The sequence below is a fragment of the Ascochyta rabiei genome, chromosome 12 (genome assembly GCF_004011695.2).
Source record: "Ascochyta rabiei chromosome 12, complete sequence".
NCBI lineage: Eukaryota > Fungi > Ascomycota > Dothideomycetes > Pleosporales > Didymellaceae > Ascochyta > Ascochyta rabiei.
In genome coordinates, this window is record NC_082416.1 from 99385 (window position 1) to 118427 (window position 19043).

The following is a 19043-nucleotide window of genomic DNA, read 5'->3' on the forward strand; positions in this document are numbered from 1 at the left end:
GGGACCCCTTGCCGCCTGACGAATTAGCGTTATTGGTTGCTGGCCGGGAGTCTCCCGGCTGCTTTCCGGCGTCGCTCCCGGAGGGGGTTGAGGCCCGGCTGTGGTGCCTTTTAAATCCTCCCCTATTAGGAGAAGAGTGAGGTCTTTTGTTTTGACCGCTGCCTTTAGCCTGGAGGCTTAAGTTTAAGGGGACTGTTGCGGTCTCTGCGTTACGGAGGGCCTGTTCAAACTCTATCTACTCAGTAATGTGTTCCAGGCTGCCATTGCGCTGGATCTCATGTTAGAGTTTGTGGGGAGTAAGGCTCCATACAAACGCTATCTTGAACTTATAGTTATCTGTGCCGTTGTTAAACTTAGCGAAGTTGTGGGGCAGTAGAGACTCCCGCTTATTCAACTTCATTAGGAAGGTGTTGACGGAATTGTTGGCCTTCCACTCATAGTTAAAGTACTTATTGTAGTTCTTGTACTAAGTAAAGACTGGGTCTTGTACAAGCTGCTCCTCCTCTGCGCGGAGGTCGGCCTAGGTTTGGATTGATCCCTTGTTGATACGTTGTTAGATCAATTCTTAATAGACACTATAGTGGATAGTGCCCATAATCTAATAGGTGCGGGTTACGGAGTCTTTGACTACTTAAGCGTACTGGAACGCCGTGTCTATGTCCTTAATCTACTAGTCCACCTGCTAGGTCAATGGAGGCTTGTTATCCGTCCCAAGTTTTGGCTTAGGTTGGACGTTGTTGAGGACTCGCATTATCTTGCCTGCCTCGTCAAACGCTGGGCGGTGGCTACCCGGCGTGGGTCCGACGTGCGTCCGCTGCAGGGTCTCCACTGCCTGGTTGAATTGCTGCTGCCAGATTTCGATTTCTTGTTTAGGGGCGCCAGACAATTCTGCCTTGTTAAGTGCCTCCAGCAACAACAGGATAGAAGCCTGTAGCGACTCCATTTGTGTGACGCGTGGCGTTGGGACGTCTGGCGTCGCGATGCCTGCCGCTGTGGTAGCTGACCCGCCCCTGATGTGAGGGTTGAGCGGTAGCTCTATAGGTGCCGGCGATACCCTAGGCGCGTTGTTGCGGCGTTGCGCATCCGGCTCCTGACCGAGGTCGTCGCGAGGGGGCAACTCCTCCACGTCGCTAGTGGTTGAGCGGAGGTTGCGTCGTCCTCCAGCCATTGCTGATGGCTGAGTTTTTTCCCGTCTCTCTGCTGCCAATTAGCTGCCTGTTCTGAGAGGAAGTATGAAGGATTCGAATTGTAAGGGCACTGTAGGCAGGCAATAGAGCAGAGCGATATGGGATAAAATAATAGGTGATATTAAGAGATAAGACGAATCCTTAATAGATAAGTCTTTAGGTGTGTGGATATTATATACTGGTCGGTGGGTCTCCGGGCTTGGCCCGGGGTCTGTCCGAGGTATCCCCTGTTGTAGGGAGAACACCCGTGACAGTACGCCTATATGTGTTAAGAACTTATTTAGCCTATAGTAGGATCTAAGGAAGGAGAGCTTACCCTAGAATTTGATTAGCTTATCTGGCAGGTTAAACAACAAACTAACAACTGCTAACAAGTACTAAACGATCTGGAGGAAGCTAAGAACTAATATTAGTGCGAAAGGGAGACATAACGTAGCGCACAGCGCATAAGGGAGCAACAACCCTTACTAATATTACTTCCGCCACTACTAAGCCTACAAGCCTAGTACAAACTAGATGTTAGGAATCTGTAATATAGAGACTTATTATAGACAGCCTGTAGCAATTACTAATACAGTGTACACTAAGAATCTAAGCTAAACTACGAATGGTTTCCTCTAGAATACTACTCTTTTTGTGTTTAGTAGTATAACTGCTAAAACAACTTATATAAGAGGCACCTTATTAACAAACACAGTTATACCTACTTTCCTAGAACAGACACCCTGTAAGCAATTATTTAGATGTAGTTAGGAGGTAATAGACAGTGCTACAACGCGCACTAGCAGAACTACCTAAACCCTAATTATAAGGTTTACTAAGGACATAAGGCACATAACAGATTAAAGAATAAGTCTTTTTTAGGACAGCGCTAGAAAGCGCCAGAGATTAATCTATTAACTCTATTAGGACTGATTGCCTTATTAAGCTTACTATTATACTAAATAGAGTAGAGCTATCAGCACTAATAGACTTAGGAGCCTAGGGAAATTACATATCCTGTGTAGTAGTAGAAGAAGCTAGACTTTAACTATAGTATAAAGAAGAATTTTACCAATTATAAATAGCTAACAGAGAACTAATACTAGGGGAAGAAAGAATCACGCTTAAGGTTTAAGGTGCCCCCTAAGGATATACAACTATAAAAAAAAGTTAGACCTTAATATTCCTAGGATGGCTGCCTATAATATTATATTAGGACTACTATAGTAATAAGAGCATAATCTATAAATTAATTAGAAGAAGTAACAAATCTTATTTACTAGATGTAAGCACTGTATAGCTGCACTAATACCTACGCAACGCACGCTGCAGTTAGTAGATAAGAAGGAGATTAACAATATCTCTTTAATACATAAGACGCGCTAAGATAGAGCAGTTAGCTGGCTACTAACTACTAAGACAGTAGGAGATAGGAAAGGCGCAGCTAAGGAGAAGAACAGTGCACCTCCTAATATCCTAGATAAATATAAGAGTTATATAGAACTCTTCTAGTATAAGAAGACTATAAAAGCATTACTACAGCATAAACTATAGGACTGTAATATTAAGCTCTAGGAAGGGAAGGAACTACCCTTTAGACCTATATATAGACTCTTAGAAAAGGAACTTATAGTACTATGCAAATACATTAAGGAGAACCTTAAGAAAGGATTTATTAGAGAATTAGAATCCCTATTAGGATTTCCTATTACCTTTGCAGCTAAGAAAGACAGCTTACTACGCCTATGTGTTAACAACTAAAAGCTTAACAATATTATAATTAAGATTTAATACCTGCTACTAAATATTAAGGAGTTATAAGATAGACTTAGTAGAGCAAAGTACTTTACTATGCTTAACTTATGCAGAGTGTATAACCTTATACGTATAAAGGAAGGTAGGGAATAGAAGACAGCGTTTAGAACCTATTATAGTTGTTATAAGTACCTAGTTATGCTATTTAGGCTGACTAATGCACTAGCTACGTGCTAGGCTCTAATTAACAACATGTTAAGGGTGCACCTAGACATAATTACAGTAGTATACCTTAATAATATCCTAGTGTATAGTAAGACACTAGAAAAACATATAATCTACGTTAAGGAAGTGTTAGACTACCTAGAAAGAGCAGACCTCTGCCTAAAGCTAGAGAAGTGCAAATAGCATAAGGAAGAAGTAGAATTCCTTAGCTATATTGTAGGAAGATACAGAGTAAAAATAAGTCTAAAGAAAATTTAGGTTGTAAAGGATTAGCTAACGCTAAAAACAGTTAAGGGAATCTAGGAATTCCTTAGCTTTGTTAACTTTAACTAACGCTTTATTAAGGACTACTCTATAAAAGCACTACTTCTTACTAAGCTAATATAGAAGGATGTTCTATTTAAATAGGAATAAGCATAAGAAGATTCTTTCTAGTTACTTAAGCAAGTATACGTAGAACTACCTACAATAATTATATTTAAGAGTAGAAAACTACATTAAATTAAAACTAATGCCTTAGATCTAGTATTAGGAGATTGCGTAAAGTAAGAACAAGATAGCCTATAGCACCAAATTACCTACTATTTATAAAAGTTTACAGGCCTAGAAGAAAATTACAATGTGCACAATAAGGAACTTATAGCAATTGTATTAGCTCTAGAATATTAGAGAATCTATGTAGAAAGCTGCTTAGACCTTACTATATACACAGACTATAAGAACCTAGTTTATTTTACAACAACTAAGGCTCTTAACAGAAGACAAGTTAGATAGTTAGAACTGTTAGGAAAATACAAGTTTAAGATACTGTATACCCTAGGAAAAGACAATAGCAGAGCTAATGTGCCACAAGTGTTCTCCCCACGCCGGGGGATACCTCGGCCAGGTCCCGGGCCAAGCCTGGAGACCTACCGGCCACACACGTATATAATATTCAAGAACCTTAAGACTTATCTATTAAGGATTTAAATTGTGAGGTTGCTGTAGGCAGGCAATGGAGCAGAGCGAGATAGGACGAATAATAGGGTAACATTTAAGAGATAAGACAAATCCTTAATAAATAAGTCTTAAAGTTTGTGAATATTATATACGTGTGTGGCCGGTAGGTCTCCAGGCTTGGCCCGGGACCTGGCCGAGGTATCTCCCGGCGTGGGGAGAACACTCGTGACATAATGAACTTACTTAAAGACACAACCTTACAGAAACAAAAACAATTAATAAGCACGCTATACTTAGAATTAATAAGGATAGATCGTTAGGACTATTGCAGCAGCTTAACAACATAATATAAGTTTAGTAGGAATAACGCATCCTGTTAGAAGTACTAGAGGAACTTTAAGAAGAAATTATAACTATTTATTACAACAACCTGCTATATAGACACCCTAGAATCACGCACATAATAGAATTAATTAAAAGACATTATAAGTTTAAGAACATAAAAGACAAGGTTATTAAGTACATTAAGAACTATATTAATTGTTAACAAAAAAAGTACAGTATACATATAAAATACAGAGAAATACAGGCTATATGGCCTCTAACAGCGCTATGGACAAATATTAATATAGACTTTGTTACACAGCTACCTGTCTCTAAGGACCCTGTTACAGGATATACCTACAACTTAATATTTGTTGTAGTTACGGTGGCAAAGGTGATGTACCCTACCCCTACTCAACCCCTACCTACGCTAATTCCTTGCTAAGAGGGTAGGGGTAGGGTAGGGTCCACATAGGGTAGGGGTAGGGGTAGGGTAGGGTCCACATGGGGTAGGGGTAGGGGTAGGGTAGGGTCCACATAGGGTAGGGGTACAGGTAGGGTAGGGTCCACATAGGGTAGGGGTAGAGGTTAGGTACATTACGTGACTACACATCTGTCCTGTTAAAGCCTCTTTTATATAAATTTCTTAGTTATTAAGCTTTAAATATTATTATAGACAATTATTATAAGTAGGCGTGTTTATTTATTAGTAGCTTATATTATACAAACATTCTATTAAACCCTAATTCTCTCTTTTTCTACTCTTATAATATATATATATTCAGTAGAAGGCACTAATAAGGCTCTAGTAGTATTGCCTTGTAAGATCTACATCCTTTAGCTAAATAGTAACTTACTTTATATAGATAGCGTTTATGTTTATATCTTTTTTTTTTAGTTTTATATTCTTCTGTAAGAAACTAACATATACTTTTAAAGACACTAATAAGGAAAGATTTAGCAGACTCCTAAAGAGCCTCTAGAGCGCTAGCCTAGAAGTAAAGATTATTCCTTAGTTAAAGAGCAACTTCCTAAACTACGCGTAGGAATGGCATCTTAGGTATTAATAATTTAGTTAACCTCTAGTATTAACAGATATTACGTAGTGTAACTGCTACCTTAGTATTAGTTATTAAATGTAATAACAGAATGTAATAACGTACTGCCAGCCTTATAACAGTACCTGCGCTTTAGTAGCAGAGTAGGCGCCTTGTAGGCAGACTTAGCTGCTAAGGGCTTCCTTACTAGCGTGCCGCCAGTTACAGCTAATCCTTAGCTTAGGACAGCCTTGTTCCTGCAACCTCTAGCTATGTTAGTTATTAGGTAGTTAGCTGTAATAGTTAGCTGTAATAGTAGGCTGTAGTAGTAGGCTGTAATAGTAGGCTGTAGTTGTAGGCTGTAAAAATAAGTATAATAGCAGGTGTAATAGCTTATAGGCTGTAATAGCTGTAATAGTAGGCTGTAATATTGTAGTACGCCTAGGTTGCGCAGCAAAATTGTAGTAGTATAGCTGTTGTAATAGTGTAGTAGTGTAGTATAAAAGGTAACAGTAGAGTTTGTTAATAGGTTAGTGTAATAACGCGTGCAGAGGTCTGTACGCTGCTAAAGTTTAGGCTGCTGCCTAACGTAAGAAAATTAGAATGTATAGCTAGTAGAAAGTTATTATAACTATTATATACTAGCGTAAATGTAATAAAAGCTTATAATAACTTACAGGTAGTATAAATACACTAAGCCTATTCTTTTAGCCTAGGCTGAATCTAATTCTACTCTTATTTAATATTGTTAGACGTGTTGCAAATGCTTCCTATAGCTTTAGCGCTAGCGTTTAATGTTTAAGCGCTAGTAGAGGCTGCTGTCTAGTACAAGAAAATTAGAATCTATTATAAGTAGGAGATTATTACAACTATAATTTATAAATAGTTATATAATAAAAATCTATAATAACTTACAGATAGTACAAATACGCTAAGCATATTCTTTTAGCTTAATCTGTATCTAATTCTATTTTAATTTAATATTATAAGACATGTTGCAAATGCTTTCTATTGCTTTAGCGCTAGTGTTTGTTGTTTAAGCGCTAGTAGAGGCTGCTGCCTAGCGTAAGAAAACTAAAATCTATTATAAGTAGGGATTATTATAACTATAATGCACAAATTTTATATAATACTAAACTATAATAACCTATAGATTTTTTATATTTACTAAGCACATTTTTTCAACATAGGTTGCACCTAGCTCTAAGCTGTTCTAATATTATTAGAAGGGGTTTTAATGTTTTTTGTTGCAACAGCGCTAGCGTTTGTTACTTTTGTGCTAGCAAAACTAGGAAAGGTTAAGCACATACCAGCTGCTAAAAAGCTTACTACTGCCCTACCCTTCTACAACACCTTCTGTATCTAAAATACCTTCTGTTTATATAATACTACACGTTATTACTGCCTCCTATTACAGTCAGCATAATTAATCTTAACGCTAATAATATTAAGAAGGAGGAGAAGGAAGATATACTAACCTTTACTAGTAGTACAGGTACTAATATGCTAGCTAGCTTTACTACTAAGGAGTAGGATTAACTAAATAAGGTAGTTATTACAGCCTGTTATAACAGTTAGTGCTAACAATACTAGGGCTTCTATTTAAGAACTATAAGATTAATTAAGTCCTTAATTCTTATAGTTAGATTAGGGCTGCAGGCTAAAAGACTAGCACAAAAGTCTTATTTAAGGGAGAGCTTAGCAACAGTATCTGCGCAGTTTAACAAAGAAATTAAGCTGCCTTGCGTAGCAAAGAGAAGGAAATTATTAATAAGGCAAAGGCTGCTAATTATGCAGCAAAATACCAGGCTAGGCTGAAGTTAAGTTAAGACTAGTCTTATGCTTTAGTAGATCTTGATATTTAAGCTGTAATAGTAGCCTAGACTAAAGAAGATATAGATTAGCAACGCTTTAAGTTATCTGCTAGTAGTTAGTTATTACAGCTTCTTATTATAAACATTTACTAACTAAGAACAGCTAAGTAGCTTAAAAATAAGCTTAAGACTGTTTATAAGAAGTAGGATAATCTTAAGCATAAAATAGATCTTTGCGCACACTAACAGGCCCTTAGAGAGCATACAGAAATTGCTTAAGACAGTTCTACTGCTAGTTAGACTACTGTAGGCTAAGGTAACAAACTGTCCTTTTCTAATAGCAGCGTTGTTAAGAAACTGCTCTGCTAAGAGTATTAGCAAGGTCTTTAAAAACTTAAAGATAACACCTTTAAGAGTAAGAAGGAGAAGGAAGAATAGGAGGCCTTCTATAATAATATGTTACCTAAGAGCATAGTAGTTACAACTAATAATACCTAGCTATAAGTTATTATATTATATTATTACATATACTTACTAATTGCTATATTTAAACTAAACCTCTGTCTCTCTTAAATAAGATTAGCTAGGATACTAAGCTTGTTAGCTATCGCCTACTTATTCTAGCACCTAATAATAATAAGTGTAAGGAGGAGATTAAAGAGTCTAATTCTAAGCTAGAGAAGTACTATTAGTCTATGCTAAATGTGTATAAGTGTTAGATAATATGCTTAATATGGAAAGATAATAATAAAGGTGATTAATTAATAATTATCTTTCTTAATGGCTAATTTTATGTGTGTGTGCCGCTAGCCCCTAAGTTAGCTGAGGTTAATCCTAACTTGGTTCAGCAAGGTCGGTTATCTGACACACCCCCTCAGCTTTAAGGCTCTATTAAAGCTAGACATATTTAGCTCTTATTGTACCTCTAGGTTAGCGAGCTTTTAGTTAAGTAATTCTATCTAGGTGTTGGCTGGCATTCTTTGTTCAGTATGTTTCTCTAATCCTAGCTGCCTTAGAAAGGTTAACTACTTACTTGTAGGCAGAGCCTTTATAAGTCTGTTAGCTAACATCTAAGTAGATAGGACATAAGTTACTGTTATAGTGCCTTTATTTGCCTCTTATTATAGCTAGTAGTGTGCCGGTGCACGCGGTGACTGCCTTAGTAAGAACTAGGATGCTTAGCTAGTGTACGTAATCTGGCCGGCAGAAGGGTACAAGAGGCCTGAACAGGAACTGTCAAGGCAGGACACCTACGACAACAACTAGAAACACTTACTTATGGAATTCAACTACCGTATCACCCGTCTCTTTAACCCTTAACAATGATGATGATAAGTATCCTTCCTGATGTGCCTGCTAACGAGATGCTTCGATACTTATACTGAAACAGTAGTTGTAAATGTCTATATGTTGTAGTTTAGTTTGTAGTTTAGAGACTACCTTATTAATTAATTAGATAGTCTAGGTATTGTTATATTAAATAGTTATTGTTAATTATAAGAGGTTTATGCTAAGTTCTAACAATAGTTATAAGATAAAGATAGCTTCCTTAGCTACCTATACTAGGGTAAGTAGCTCTGCTTTAGTTGTTAATGTAGTAACTGTGTCTTGTTTATTAGCTCTTTAGGTAATAAGACCTCTGTATAGTTTAATGGTATATCCTTAGAAGCTCTTCCTGTTAAGAGTATTATTAGCAAATAATACATTACTAGCAACTACTAGGTGCTTACTGCCTCTTAAGGTAAGAGATAGGTCTTGTGTTCCTTATAGGTATAATAGTACTTAATCTGCTACATTATAGTGCTGCTGTCTAGGGTTAGTTAGAAACTATACCAGCCTAGATGTGGCAAAGGCAATGTTAGCCCTAGTGGTGACTGCAGGAAAGAGGAGAGATCTAATCTTTCTCTAGTATTTGTTAATTTCTAATACTACAGCTTCCCCTTTATTTAGTAGAAGCTTAATACTTAATATTAGTGTGTTATGTTGTATGTCTGTCTTATTTACTAAAGAGCTAATTTTGTTAATATATAACGCCTATAAGAGGAGGATCCTTAGGTTGTCTTAGTCTTAGGTTATCTCTACTCCTAGGAACTATTGCAGATTATTTCCTCCTGTAACAGAGTATTTGTTAGTAATATAGCTAAGGGCCTTGTCTGCCTTATGTTTTCTAGTTAGGTAATAACCTATAATAATATTATCTATTTAGAAGAAGATAGTAACTCTATTCTTAAGTAAGCAATAGGGTTTATAGGGAATAACTACAAATCTATAGCTTGTTAGAGTAGATGTAAATTCCTTCTGCTAGAGGAGTAGAGAGATTCTTAGTCTATATAGTGCCTTGTGTAGCTGTAGGACTGTGCCTAGTTTCTAATGCCTGCGTAGCATCCTTATATAGACCTCTCTGTTAATTAATATATAAATAAAGGCGTTTACAACATTAAACTGCTTAAGTTCTAGGTTATGTGCTGCTGAAATTGCTATAAGCATTCTAAAGGACCTGCTAGCTAGTGTTGCTGCGTAGGTATCTTTAGAAGTAATGTTTTATTGCTAGTTACCTTAGACTACTAGTTGCGCCTTACATTTAAGTAGGTAGTAGCTCTTATTAAGCTTGTATATGTATACCTACATGCAGTTAAGTATCTAGTGTTCTACTACCTTAGTCTTTATTAGGGGTACTTTAGACTATAACTTTATGTTCTAATAGCTACTAAGGTATTCTTGTTTAGCTTCTTTAAACTATTTGTAAAGCAGGTGGTCCTCTAGGTTTAATTATGCTGTAAGCTCTAGTAGGAGTTAGCTTTAATAATGCTTAAGGCCCTTTATTAGTATTTATTTTAACCTAGCCTGGTTAATATTATTGCCCTAGTATGTGCCTATACATCTTCCCTGTATACTAGCTATAAATGCGGCTTTCTATAGGATAGTTTGTGAAGTTCCTTAAGATAGCGCTAGCGTTAATTCTAACTAATTAGCAGTTAACTAGTGCTACCTGCTAACTCCTGATTAGCTGTTACCTCTTACTGACTAGGATAATAATAACATGTTTATTAACAGTGCAACTAGTAGTAGAGTTAGAGGAGGAGTTAAATATATATATCTAGCTTTCTGTCTATTATTATATCCTAGTTAATCTTCTATAGTATTTAAGTTTGTAATAGTATTATCCTTATAGAATAACTAGATTTTAGCCTTATTTTAGGTTAGAGGTAGAATCTCTACGCTTCTTGTCTATATTACTATCTCTTTAAGAGTACTGTGCATAAGGTTGTCTATTAGGTCCTAAGTTTAGCAACTAAAGACAGTATTGTTATTAAAGTTCACATCTCTTATGCTAATAACTTTTGCTAAAGTTAGAATCTATATCTAATATATGTTTAAGGATTAGTATCCTACTAGGTATCCTACCTATACTCTTAGGTCTAGTTACTAGAGTTATAACTTTCCTTAAAGGGTATTACTTATAAGAGTAAAGGCTTTATATCTATATACTTTTAGATATACTTAGTTTAGTTTCCTACTTTATATATTTAGGCTAGCTAGTTAAGCTGTATAGGTAAAGAACACACTATAGGGTGTTTTCTAGTTATTTAATAACCTTAGTGTAAAGTTGTGTAGGTATACTGCTGCCCTTACTATCTCTAGCTATATTTCCTATAGTAGGTTTACGTCTAATCTTATAGTGCGTACCTTATCTTTTATTACACCCCCTAAGCGTTTAGCACCTCTGTTCTATGCTTAGGTGTCTGGTGCAGAAGGCTTAAGTCTAATTAATTTTGCAGCGCACTATTATAATACTTCAAGTTTTATTATAGTAATTTTACTATTACACTTAATTACCTTAGCCTAGATCTTATATTGTTTTAACAGGAATTGTGTACGAGTGTCTAGGAGGTAGATAATTGTCTTTCCTAGTTAATTATCTTTAAAGTAGAAGTCCTAGAGGAAGCTAGATTACCTATTAACAACAAGTAATTAGCTCTTTTCTTTAGTAAAGCTTTCTTCTTTATATAAGTAGAAGTTAATTACTATACGTTCTCCTAGCCCTTTATTGCTTATTTGCAGTGTTTAACTAATTTGCCTCTTAGTCTTAGCCTGTCGGTAAGCATTACATTAGACTCTAGTAATACCCCTAACTCTTACCCCCTAAGATTGTTAGATAAGGTGTTTAATAGTAGTAGCTTTAGGGTGCCCTATTCGCTTATGCTATAGCAGAGCAGTAGCAGTCTTAGGTATTTAGCTTTGTGTTAATTGTATTACAAATGCTGTCTATAGCTGTTTCCTAAGTACCTATTATCTATATTATTTATCTAAGGATGTAATAGCTGTGTTGTCTACTTGTCTAAGCTAAGTTAGATCTCCTTTTATGTCCTACTAGATGCCCTGTTAATATAGTTGTTAGAAAGAGACAAGGTTCTAAAGTAGGTCTAGGCACTATACTACGTTATGTAGTTTAAGAGTAGTTAGTTAGCTTATGTTTAATAGATAGAGATAGACAGTGCTATATCCCTATATCTATACCTAGGAGTTTCCTACCTATAGGTAGTTCTTTAATGTAGGTAGAGTAAGGTCTTATATCTAGTCCTTGTTATTTATAATATAGATTGTTAATCCTATATTAAGAATAAAGAAGTTTCTAAGAAGGTAGCTTAGCAGCTCTATATTGTATAATTCTTTAACTAGACTAATATAAATTATTAATATCTTCTGTCCCTATAGTTATCCTAGAGGTGCCTCTAGTGTTTAGGATGTCTTAATAGCTAGTGTCTTAGTGCAAGCTTGTTTTGCAGATCTAACCTAATCTTAAAGGTTAGCATTTTGTTCTATCCTAAATTGTACTATCTTAGTAATTCTATTGTGTAGGGTAAACTATTCTAGTGCTTTATTTTTATAGATGTAGTAGTAATCTTCTAGTCTATAGCGTTGTCTACAAGCAGGGTATTTTACTCCTCTAGCTGCTGCTGTATCCCCTCTTAGGGACTGCTTAGATGTAGTTATTTAACTAATATTCTGTTTTTAACAAGGTCTTCCCTAACTCTCCTGTGTAGTAGGAGTAGATAATACATCTTTAACAATATAAGAGGTGTCCCTGTTAGTGTCTAGGGAAGATTTACTACTAGTAGTAAAAGTTTAGTTGTTCCCTACAGCAAAGGCGTCCCTTTACTAACGTACCCCACGGGCGAGCCGCTCAACGGGCGAGCCGCTCACTTTTGCCAAGCCCCCACCAAACTCCACCCTATTATGGCCCAAAACAACCTAGTTTAGTGCTGTAAAGTGCAGTATGGCCTGTAATACTATTTAGAAACTACTTCTACCTCTTTCTGACACGTTTGCGCGTTGTGTCCTGTCTGATTGCACTGTCCACAGCGTCTTTGGGAGGGCTCACCTCCTTTAGCGCGCACCTGCTTCTTTGCCTTCTTCCTATTACTACGCGCCCCAAACTCCTTCAGAGTTATTAATTGTAGGCTATCCTTAACTGTTAGGGTCCCTTCTACCTAAACTTGCTTTCTTTTGTGTAATTTTTGTTGTGTAGCTGCCTTATTAGCAGCTTAAAGCTAAGTAATCTCCTGTTGCGCTAACACTAGCTTATGCGCAATTATTGCTGCCCCTTTTGCTACCTTCTTAAACGCCTTAACTATAGAGGTAGGCGAACTATCTATATACCTCTAAATCCTTGTCTTTATAAGTGTTAATTGTAACCTAAGTTTAAGGGTGTTGCTTAGGGTTTGCGACTGCCAGAGCTTGTTGTTGACAGGTAGTGGTGGTGATAGAGTGCGCAACTTCACATTAAGGGCTATTATAACCTAGTCTAGGTTAAATAGGACTAATCCAGCACCTTAGAACCCTCCCTAGATGTTCTTAGAAGTAATTGTAGCATTGTAGGCGCGTATAAAGCATGGCAGGAACTCTGTCTTTGTAATATAGTTAATCTAGTTATATATAAGTATTTTAGCTTAGCGCCTATACGCCTTCTTTAAAGTAGCAAAACAACCTATATTAAGGGGCTGTATAAGGTGTAATAAGTAAAGAGGCAAATAGAGAGCAATAATTTTGTTATCCTTGCAGTATTGCTGGAATTTAAGAGAGTTGTGGCTCTTATAACTATTAATAATAAGTAAATGGTAGGTGCTAATAGTACGCTCCTTTGTATGCCTGTTAAAGTGCTTTAACTAGTTAAGACCAAGCTTGTTGGTAGTCCAGCTGTTATTAGAGACTCTAATAACCCAGTTATAAGGCAGATCCTCTTCTTTGTACCAGGCAGAGAGGTAGTAGTAGGCTTTAAAGATAAGGAAGGCCGGAATAGCCTATCCTTTGGCATTGATGCTTACTATAGCCGTAGCCCACTCTCGGTTGCCTGGCTGGATAGCCTTTGGCCGACCCTGTTGTTCTGAAGCTGTAATAACTGCTCCTGGGGAGATCTGGCCTATTATAAAGCCTGTCTTGTTAAAGTTGTATGTGTCTTTATCCTAGATGCTATACTTAGCTTTAATGTTAGCTACCAGGCTAAACTAGCCCTGTAGAACCTCAGAATCCTTACAGAGGGCTCTCTTGTAGTCGTACTTGCGATTAAACTTGACTTTAAGCTCTAGGTGTTGCTTAACAAACGTACTAGGCCAGTTTACGCTAATAGGGCCTAGATTGCGCTTAGCGCGCAAAGAATTGGCCATAGTAGCTATATCTAAGAGCTGAGGGGAAAATCCTTACGCATCTAGCTCAAGAACATGCTTAATAATTACCTCCTTCTTATTATTGTCTAGCTTCTGTAAGTTGGCTATAGAATCTGTGCGTGAAGGTTGTCCTATATGTCGGTTGCTTAGTGTCTTTTAAGGGACCCTGTAGATAGCTGCAGCGCGTTACTAAGAGAGATTTGCGTCTTGTTTAAGAGCCTAGAGCGTAAGCTGTATCTGAGCTTCCTTTAACACGTCTAAATGGTGTTGTTAAGAAGACATTGGTGTAGGAGGAGAAGTTTGGTGGGGGCTTGGCAAAAGTGAGCGGCTCGCCCGTTAAGCGGCTCGCCCGTGGGGTACGTTATCTCCTCTTAGGGTAGTACTTACTTATATGCTCTTAGAAGTAATTTATTATTTCTTTATAAGTTATGTTTTGTTCTTATCTGCTATAGTCCTAGAATATTATTACCTAGGTTAGTGCTACTTTTTTTACTAAATCTAAGAAGTCTTAGATAGTGTCTTGTATATTATATATTTTAGTAATACCCTAAGTCTTAGCGTTAGTTGCAGCATGGTCATACTTAAGGAGCTAGGTATCCTAGCTCCTAGGTCATCTTATTAGGTTAAGGGCTGCTAGGTATTAGTGGCGTGGTCGTAATTATTCTTCTTTAGCGTTAATACTAACAGTGTGTTTAAGGCCAATAAGCTAAATTTAAATTAATTTACCTATTTAGCAGCAGTTCTTTATAAGGTAAGATAATACTAGGCTTTAGATAAATATTACTACCTTGTCTAGGTTAGCTTGTTCCTTGTTGTAGTCTCTATCCGCTATCTTTTAGGATTTAAGGCAGCTTTTCTAATAGTTATTGTCTTCCTTCTATACCTTTAGGCTGTTAGCTAATAGTTTAGATAGAATTTCTAGAAGCTAAGGGTTTCCTTATTTATTATTGCTAAGGGCTAGCCTCCTCTTGTAGTTAGTAATGTCTAGGGCGTTAGGTACTTATAGTTTAGTCCTTAGAGGGATAGTCTAATTTAGGTCTATCTTCTCCTATACGTCTAGAGAGGCACAGCAGGTCTACAGTTAATACACCTAAGGTGTGTAGGTTATGTAATCTATTAGAATTATTATTAAATTATGTATTATTAATAGCGACATACTAAAAGGGTATTTTAGTAGTGTTAGTAAGACTCTTAATTGTTAGATAATATGCTTTATGTGTAAAGATAATAATAAAGGTAATTAATAATTATCTGTCTTTATGGCTAATTTTATGTGTGTGTGCCGCTAGCCCCTGAGTTAGCCGAGGTTAACCCTAACTTGGTTCGGCAAGGTCGGTTATCTGACAATAAGACTAATAAGCAATTTTACAAGTTATTAGTTAAAAAAGATGTTAAGGAATTAGGATCTAAAGGATTGAAAAATAATAGTAAGATAGATCTAGACTAGATGTAGAGCTAATGTTTTAGCTTAAAATAACAGCTAATTAACACATACATGGCCTCTTTTGCAAGATCTACTAATTTCTGTTTTGTTTATTATTTTGTATCTCTACCTAGTCAGAAACTCGCTTAAGATATCTAAGATAACCCTAAGAAAATAGTGAAACAACTAGTTCCTAGCACTAAATATAACAATCTTGCTGTTAGGGCTTAGGCTTGCCCTAGACAGTTTGTTAAAAAGTCTTTCTATTATCTTATTGCCTTAGGATTAAATATCTATATTTGTTACGTCTATATATAACATATATGTTATTACTACTAATAGACATACCTTCTACTGTACCTAAGCTTCTTCTATCTCTTACTTTCTCTGCTACACAACTTGTTAAAGGGGCGTTTCTAAAACAATTATATCTTATTAAACGGCCAGTATCCCTAGACTCTAATGCTAGTAATAGTAAGGCAACTATTATAGCATAGGATTAGTAGTAGACAACTATATTATAAGGAAGTAATTCATTAGGATGCACTAACTTGCTTAGGCTAGATCTAGAGTAGATATAGCAAAGCCTCTTAGGTATAAGATAGCTATGTATACGTATACTGTTATAACTATAGGTTAGTTCTTTAGCACCTAGTTATAAAAGGCTGTAGGACTAAGTATCTTGTCTAACACCTTAGTTTATAAGCCTGCAGACAAATTAAGAATCCTGCTTATACTTTATTAAACCTCCTATTATATCTATATACTGCCTGCCAGCAAAACAAAAACTAGTTTTCTTCTAATCCTACATACTCCACTTTAGCCTTTAAAACAGAGCTTATGCAATTAGGTGTTAATAACAACCTCTTATTTTAAACAATTAAACAGCTGTTATTCTAACATTTTATCTACTTCCTAAGGCTAGAAGCTGTAATAACGACCTGTTATAATTTTGGCCAGATATTCTAGAGCTAATTTAAGGCTGCTCAACATAATCTTCTCTAGGATCTTAGTTCTAGTACTAAATTGTCTATTGCATTAGATATCTAGACTACAAGTAATTACCTTAGCTTGCTAGCTATTAAAGGTCACTATATAAACAAGAGCTAGAAATTATAAGAAGTCCTTTTAGACTTTATTCCTATACGCAGAAAACATACAGGATCCTCTATAGCACAGCAAGTTCTTTAACCTCTTTAGGAAACTAAAACTACAAAATACCTGCTTGCTATTACTTGCAATAATGCTAGTAATAACAGTGCATTATTACAGACCTTAGAGAGGTTACTACAGCAGAACAACATTACTTAGGATAGTAGAGAGAATACTGTTCCTTGTCTTATATATATAATTAACCTTATTATACAAGACATTATTTACTATCTCTAACTTAAGGTATTACTAGAACTAGAGTATGCACAAAGACTGCAGTAACGCTATATTAGGGGTATTAAAAAAACATGTCTGTTCTAAACTCTCTCTAGAAGGTAGAAATTATTTATTATACTTTTTTATTACATACTAAGAATAACACAGATCTAAGCTATCTATATTGTAATAGATCTATTACTACAATAATTTAAGAGGTTTCTTACACTACAGAGTAATATTGTAGCAAATAATCAACTATTAGTTATATAAGATGTTAGGACTAGGTAAAACTCTACCTACAATATGTGTAAGCGCGCATTAAAGCTTTAGGTCTACATTAATAAATAGTTAGAGCACAAAATTGCACTAAAGGCACTAAGCTGTAGAGAAGGTGCTTCTACATATAACAAGGTAGAAGAAGCTAATTTTAAAGATCTTAAGAAACCTTAACTAGCAGTAACTAGGTAGCAGCACCTGCGGGCTGTTACAATAATACTAAAGCAATTTAAGAAAGTATCTAGTGCCCTTAGTAAGACTTATAAGCCCCTTATCTAGCACATCTAGCTAATATACAACTAGCTATTTAATTTCTTAGATTAGATAACTAAAGAGCTTAGTAACAACCTAGGTTACACTAATAACTTAGAATAGCTAGAAGTTGTAAAAGCAGCTGCGTAAAAGGGTTGTGTTAAGCTGTCTAAGTACTTATCAAAAACAGAGGATAGTTGCGGGTTCTTGTTTAACTGTGTAATAATTTTAGATCTAAGCTAGAAGCTTACTGTGTATAAGGTAATATTATTATAGCAGTTTATTACATACTATTACTAACTACGTTATAAGGATAATATCTAGGAAGTTTAAGATAAGCATATGTACTAAGAGCAATTCTTACAATACCTAGATTGTTATAATAATAATAATTTAGGTTACTCTATGCAAGTACTTTATAACCCTGTTTAATAGTTAGTAGAAGATAATTAGTTCTAAAAACCCGCAATATTAGTCTAACAACATAATAGGAGCTTCTTATCCTACATTTAGAGTTTAATCCTGTCTAATAATAACAAGGAGGTAGCTTACACCTACTAAGAAGGAGAGGCCTATCTTAGTACCCCTTACATAAAACAGGGAGATAGATTTAATCTACTAGACTAGTAGAAGGTTAATGCTGTAACTTATCTATAACTTACTTATGTAGCAAAAGATATACCTACAGTACTAATAACAGAAATTAGAGTTAAATAGGTGTTTAATACAGATAGGGGGGTAATTAGGGACTAACAGTACAGGTTATCTGCTACTACAATACGCTAGATTATAATTCTAAAGGATTCTCTTGCTTTAGCACAGATACAAGAGGGGGAGGAGGCAGCTTTAGATAAGCTAGATAATCTCTTTAAGCTACTAGCTTGTCCTAGTCTAGAAACAGAGGTTATAGAAGAAGAGTAACACAGTAGTAGTACTAAAGAAACTAGTCTATTAACTCTATCTTAGTAAGAACAGAGGCTGTAAAAGAGAGCAAGGCTACTACAGTATTATGATACATAGTTCTGTTATAAATAGCTATTATAAATAGAGAAAATCTAAGAATTCTATCTTCTATTTAAATTTTTTAAAATTAAGTTCTATATGTATACAGCATTTCTAAGTAGTATACTATTAAGTATGTTATCTGTAGTATTATAGGAGATTAGGTAACTTTAACCTACTCTATCCTACCCCTACCTTACCCCTACCTAACCCCTACCTAACCCTACCCTACCTAACCCCTACCCCTACCCCTAGTCCGTGCAGACTGTACCCTACCCCTACCCTACGCTAGAGGTACCCCTACCCTACTCCTACCTAACATCTGTGCAGACCCTACCCTACCCCTACCCTATGTAGACCCTACCCCTACCCTACCCCTACCTAACGTCCGTGCGGACCGTACCTAACCCCTACCTAACCCTGGGGTACCCCCTACCCTTTTGCCAGCCTATTGTCTAGTACGCGTACTGCAGATCCTAATAGCTTATTAGGCTTTTAGATATTGTTATAGATCTAAGATGTTTATTAATAAAGTCCTTAACGTCTTCCTTAGGCTAGCTTAGGGCTTTCTACCCCTTTCCCTCTAGTTGTCTAGAGAGTGCGTCTGCTACTACGTTCTTCTTTCCCACAACGTGTTAGACCTCAAATTCCCACATATTAAGTAAGGCTAACTATTAGGTAATTAGAGCTCCTAGAAGGTCTGTAGCACTTTAGTTAAGCTAATCTACTAAAGTGCAGGTGTCTGTTTTAATAATAAAGTAGATGCTATATATCTACAGCTAGAATTTCTT

The 19043-nt window shown here is 36.1% G+C and overlaps 1 protein-coding gene across 1 annotated transcript, besides 36 other annotated features; it reads right to left on the reverse strand.

Annotated features, from left to right (window-relative positions):
* Window positions 1-1440: part of a mobile genetic element that runs on past the window's edge.
* Window positions 1-1451: part of a mobile genetic element that runs on past the window's edge.
* Window positions 683-1168, reverse strand: EKO05_0007133 (uncharacterized protein; the record flags this gene model as incomplete). The annotated part of the gene is made up of 1 exon (XM_038947612.1): window positions 683-1168. The coding sequence occupies one exon, from the start codon at window positions 1166-1168 to the stop codon at window positions 683-685; it is 486 nt and encodes a 161-aa protein (XP_038792400.1).
* Window positions 1235-1451: a long terminal repeat.
* Window positions 1447-3993: a mobile genetic element.
* Window positions 1452-1455: a direct repeat.
* Window positions 3989-4116: a mobile genetic element.
* Window positions 4105-4320: a mobile genetic element.
* Window positions 4320-4793: a dispersed repeat.
* A 527-nt stretch (window positions 4794-5320) lies between these two features.
* Window positions 5321-5499: a dispersed repeat.
* A 214-nt stretch (window positions 5500-5713) lies between these two features.
* Window positions 5714-5770: a mobile genetic element.
* Window positions 5717-5756: a tandem repeat.
* Window positions 5771-5777: 7 nt separating the features above from the next.
* Window positions 5778-5813: a tandem repeat.
* A 69-nt stretch (window positions 5814-5882) lies between these two features.
* Window positions 5883-7526: a dispersed repeat.
* Window positions 6394-6435: a tandem repeat.
* Window positions 7527-7735: 209 nt separating the features above from the next.
* Window positions 7736-7811: a tandem repeat.
* A 79-nt stretch (window positions 7812-7890) lies between these two features.
* Window positions 7891-7976: a dispersed repeat.
* Window positions 7975-8398: a mobile genetic element.
* Window positions 8398-8651: a mobile genetic element.
* Window positions 8652-12426: a mobile genetic element.
* Window positions 8653-8696: a tandem repeat.
* Window positions 12422-14292: a mobile genetic element.
* Window positions 13219-13427: a mobile genetic element.
* Window positions 13219-13430: a mobile genetic element.
* Window positions 13225-13421: a mobile genetic element.
* Window positions 13570-13727: a mobile genetic element.
* Window positions 14293-15216: a mobile genetic element.
* Window positions 15043-15077: a tandem repeat.
* Window positions 15217-15265: a dispersed repeat.
* A 9-nt stretch (window positions 15266-15274) lies between these two features.
* Window positions 15275-15467: a dispersed repeat.
* Window positions 15468-15621: a dispersed repeat.
* A 767-nt stretch (window positions 15622-16388) lies between these two features.
* Window positions 16389-17711: a dispersed repeat.
* A 451-nt stretch (window positions 17712-18162) lies between these two features.
* Window positions 18163-18312: a dispersed repeat.
* Window positions 18313-18423: 111 nt separating this feature from the next.
* Window positions 18424-18674: a tandem repeat.
* Window positions 18443-18536: a dispersed repeat.
* Window positions 18584-18667: a dispersed repeat.
* Window positions 18675-18772: 98 nt separating the features above from the next.
* Window positions 18773-19043: part of a mobile genetic element that runs on past the window's edge.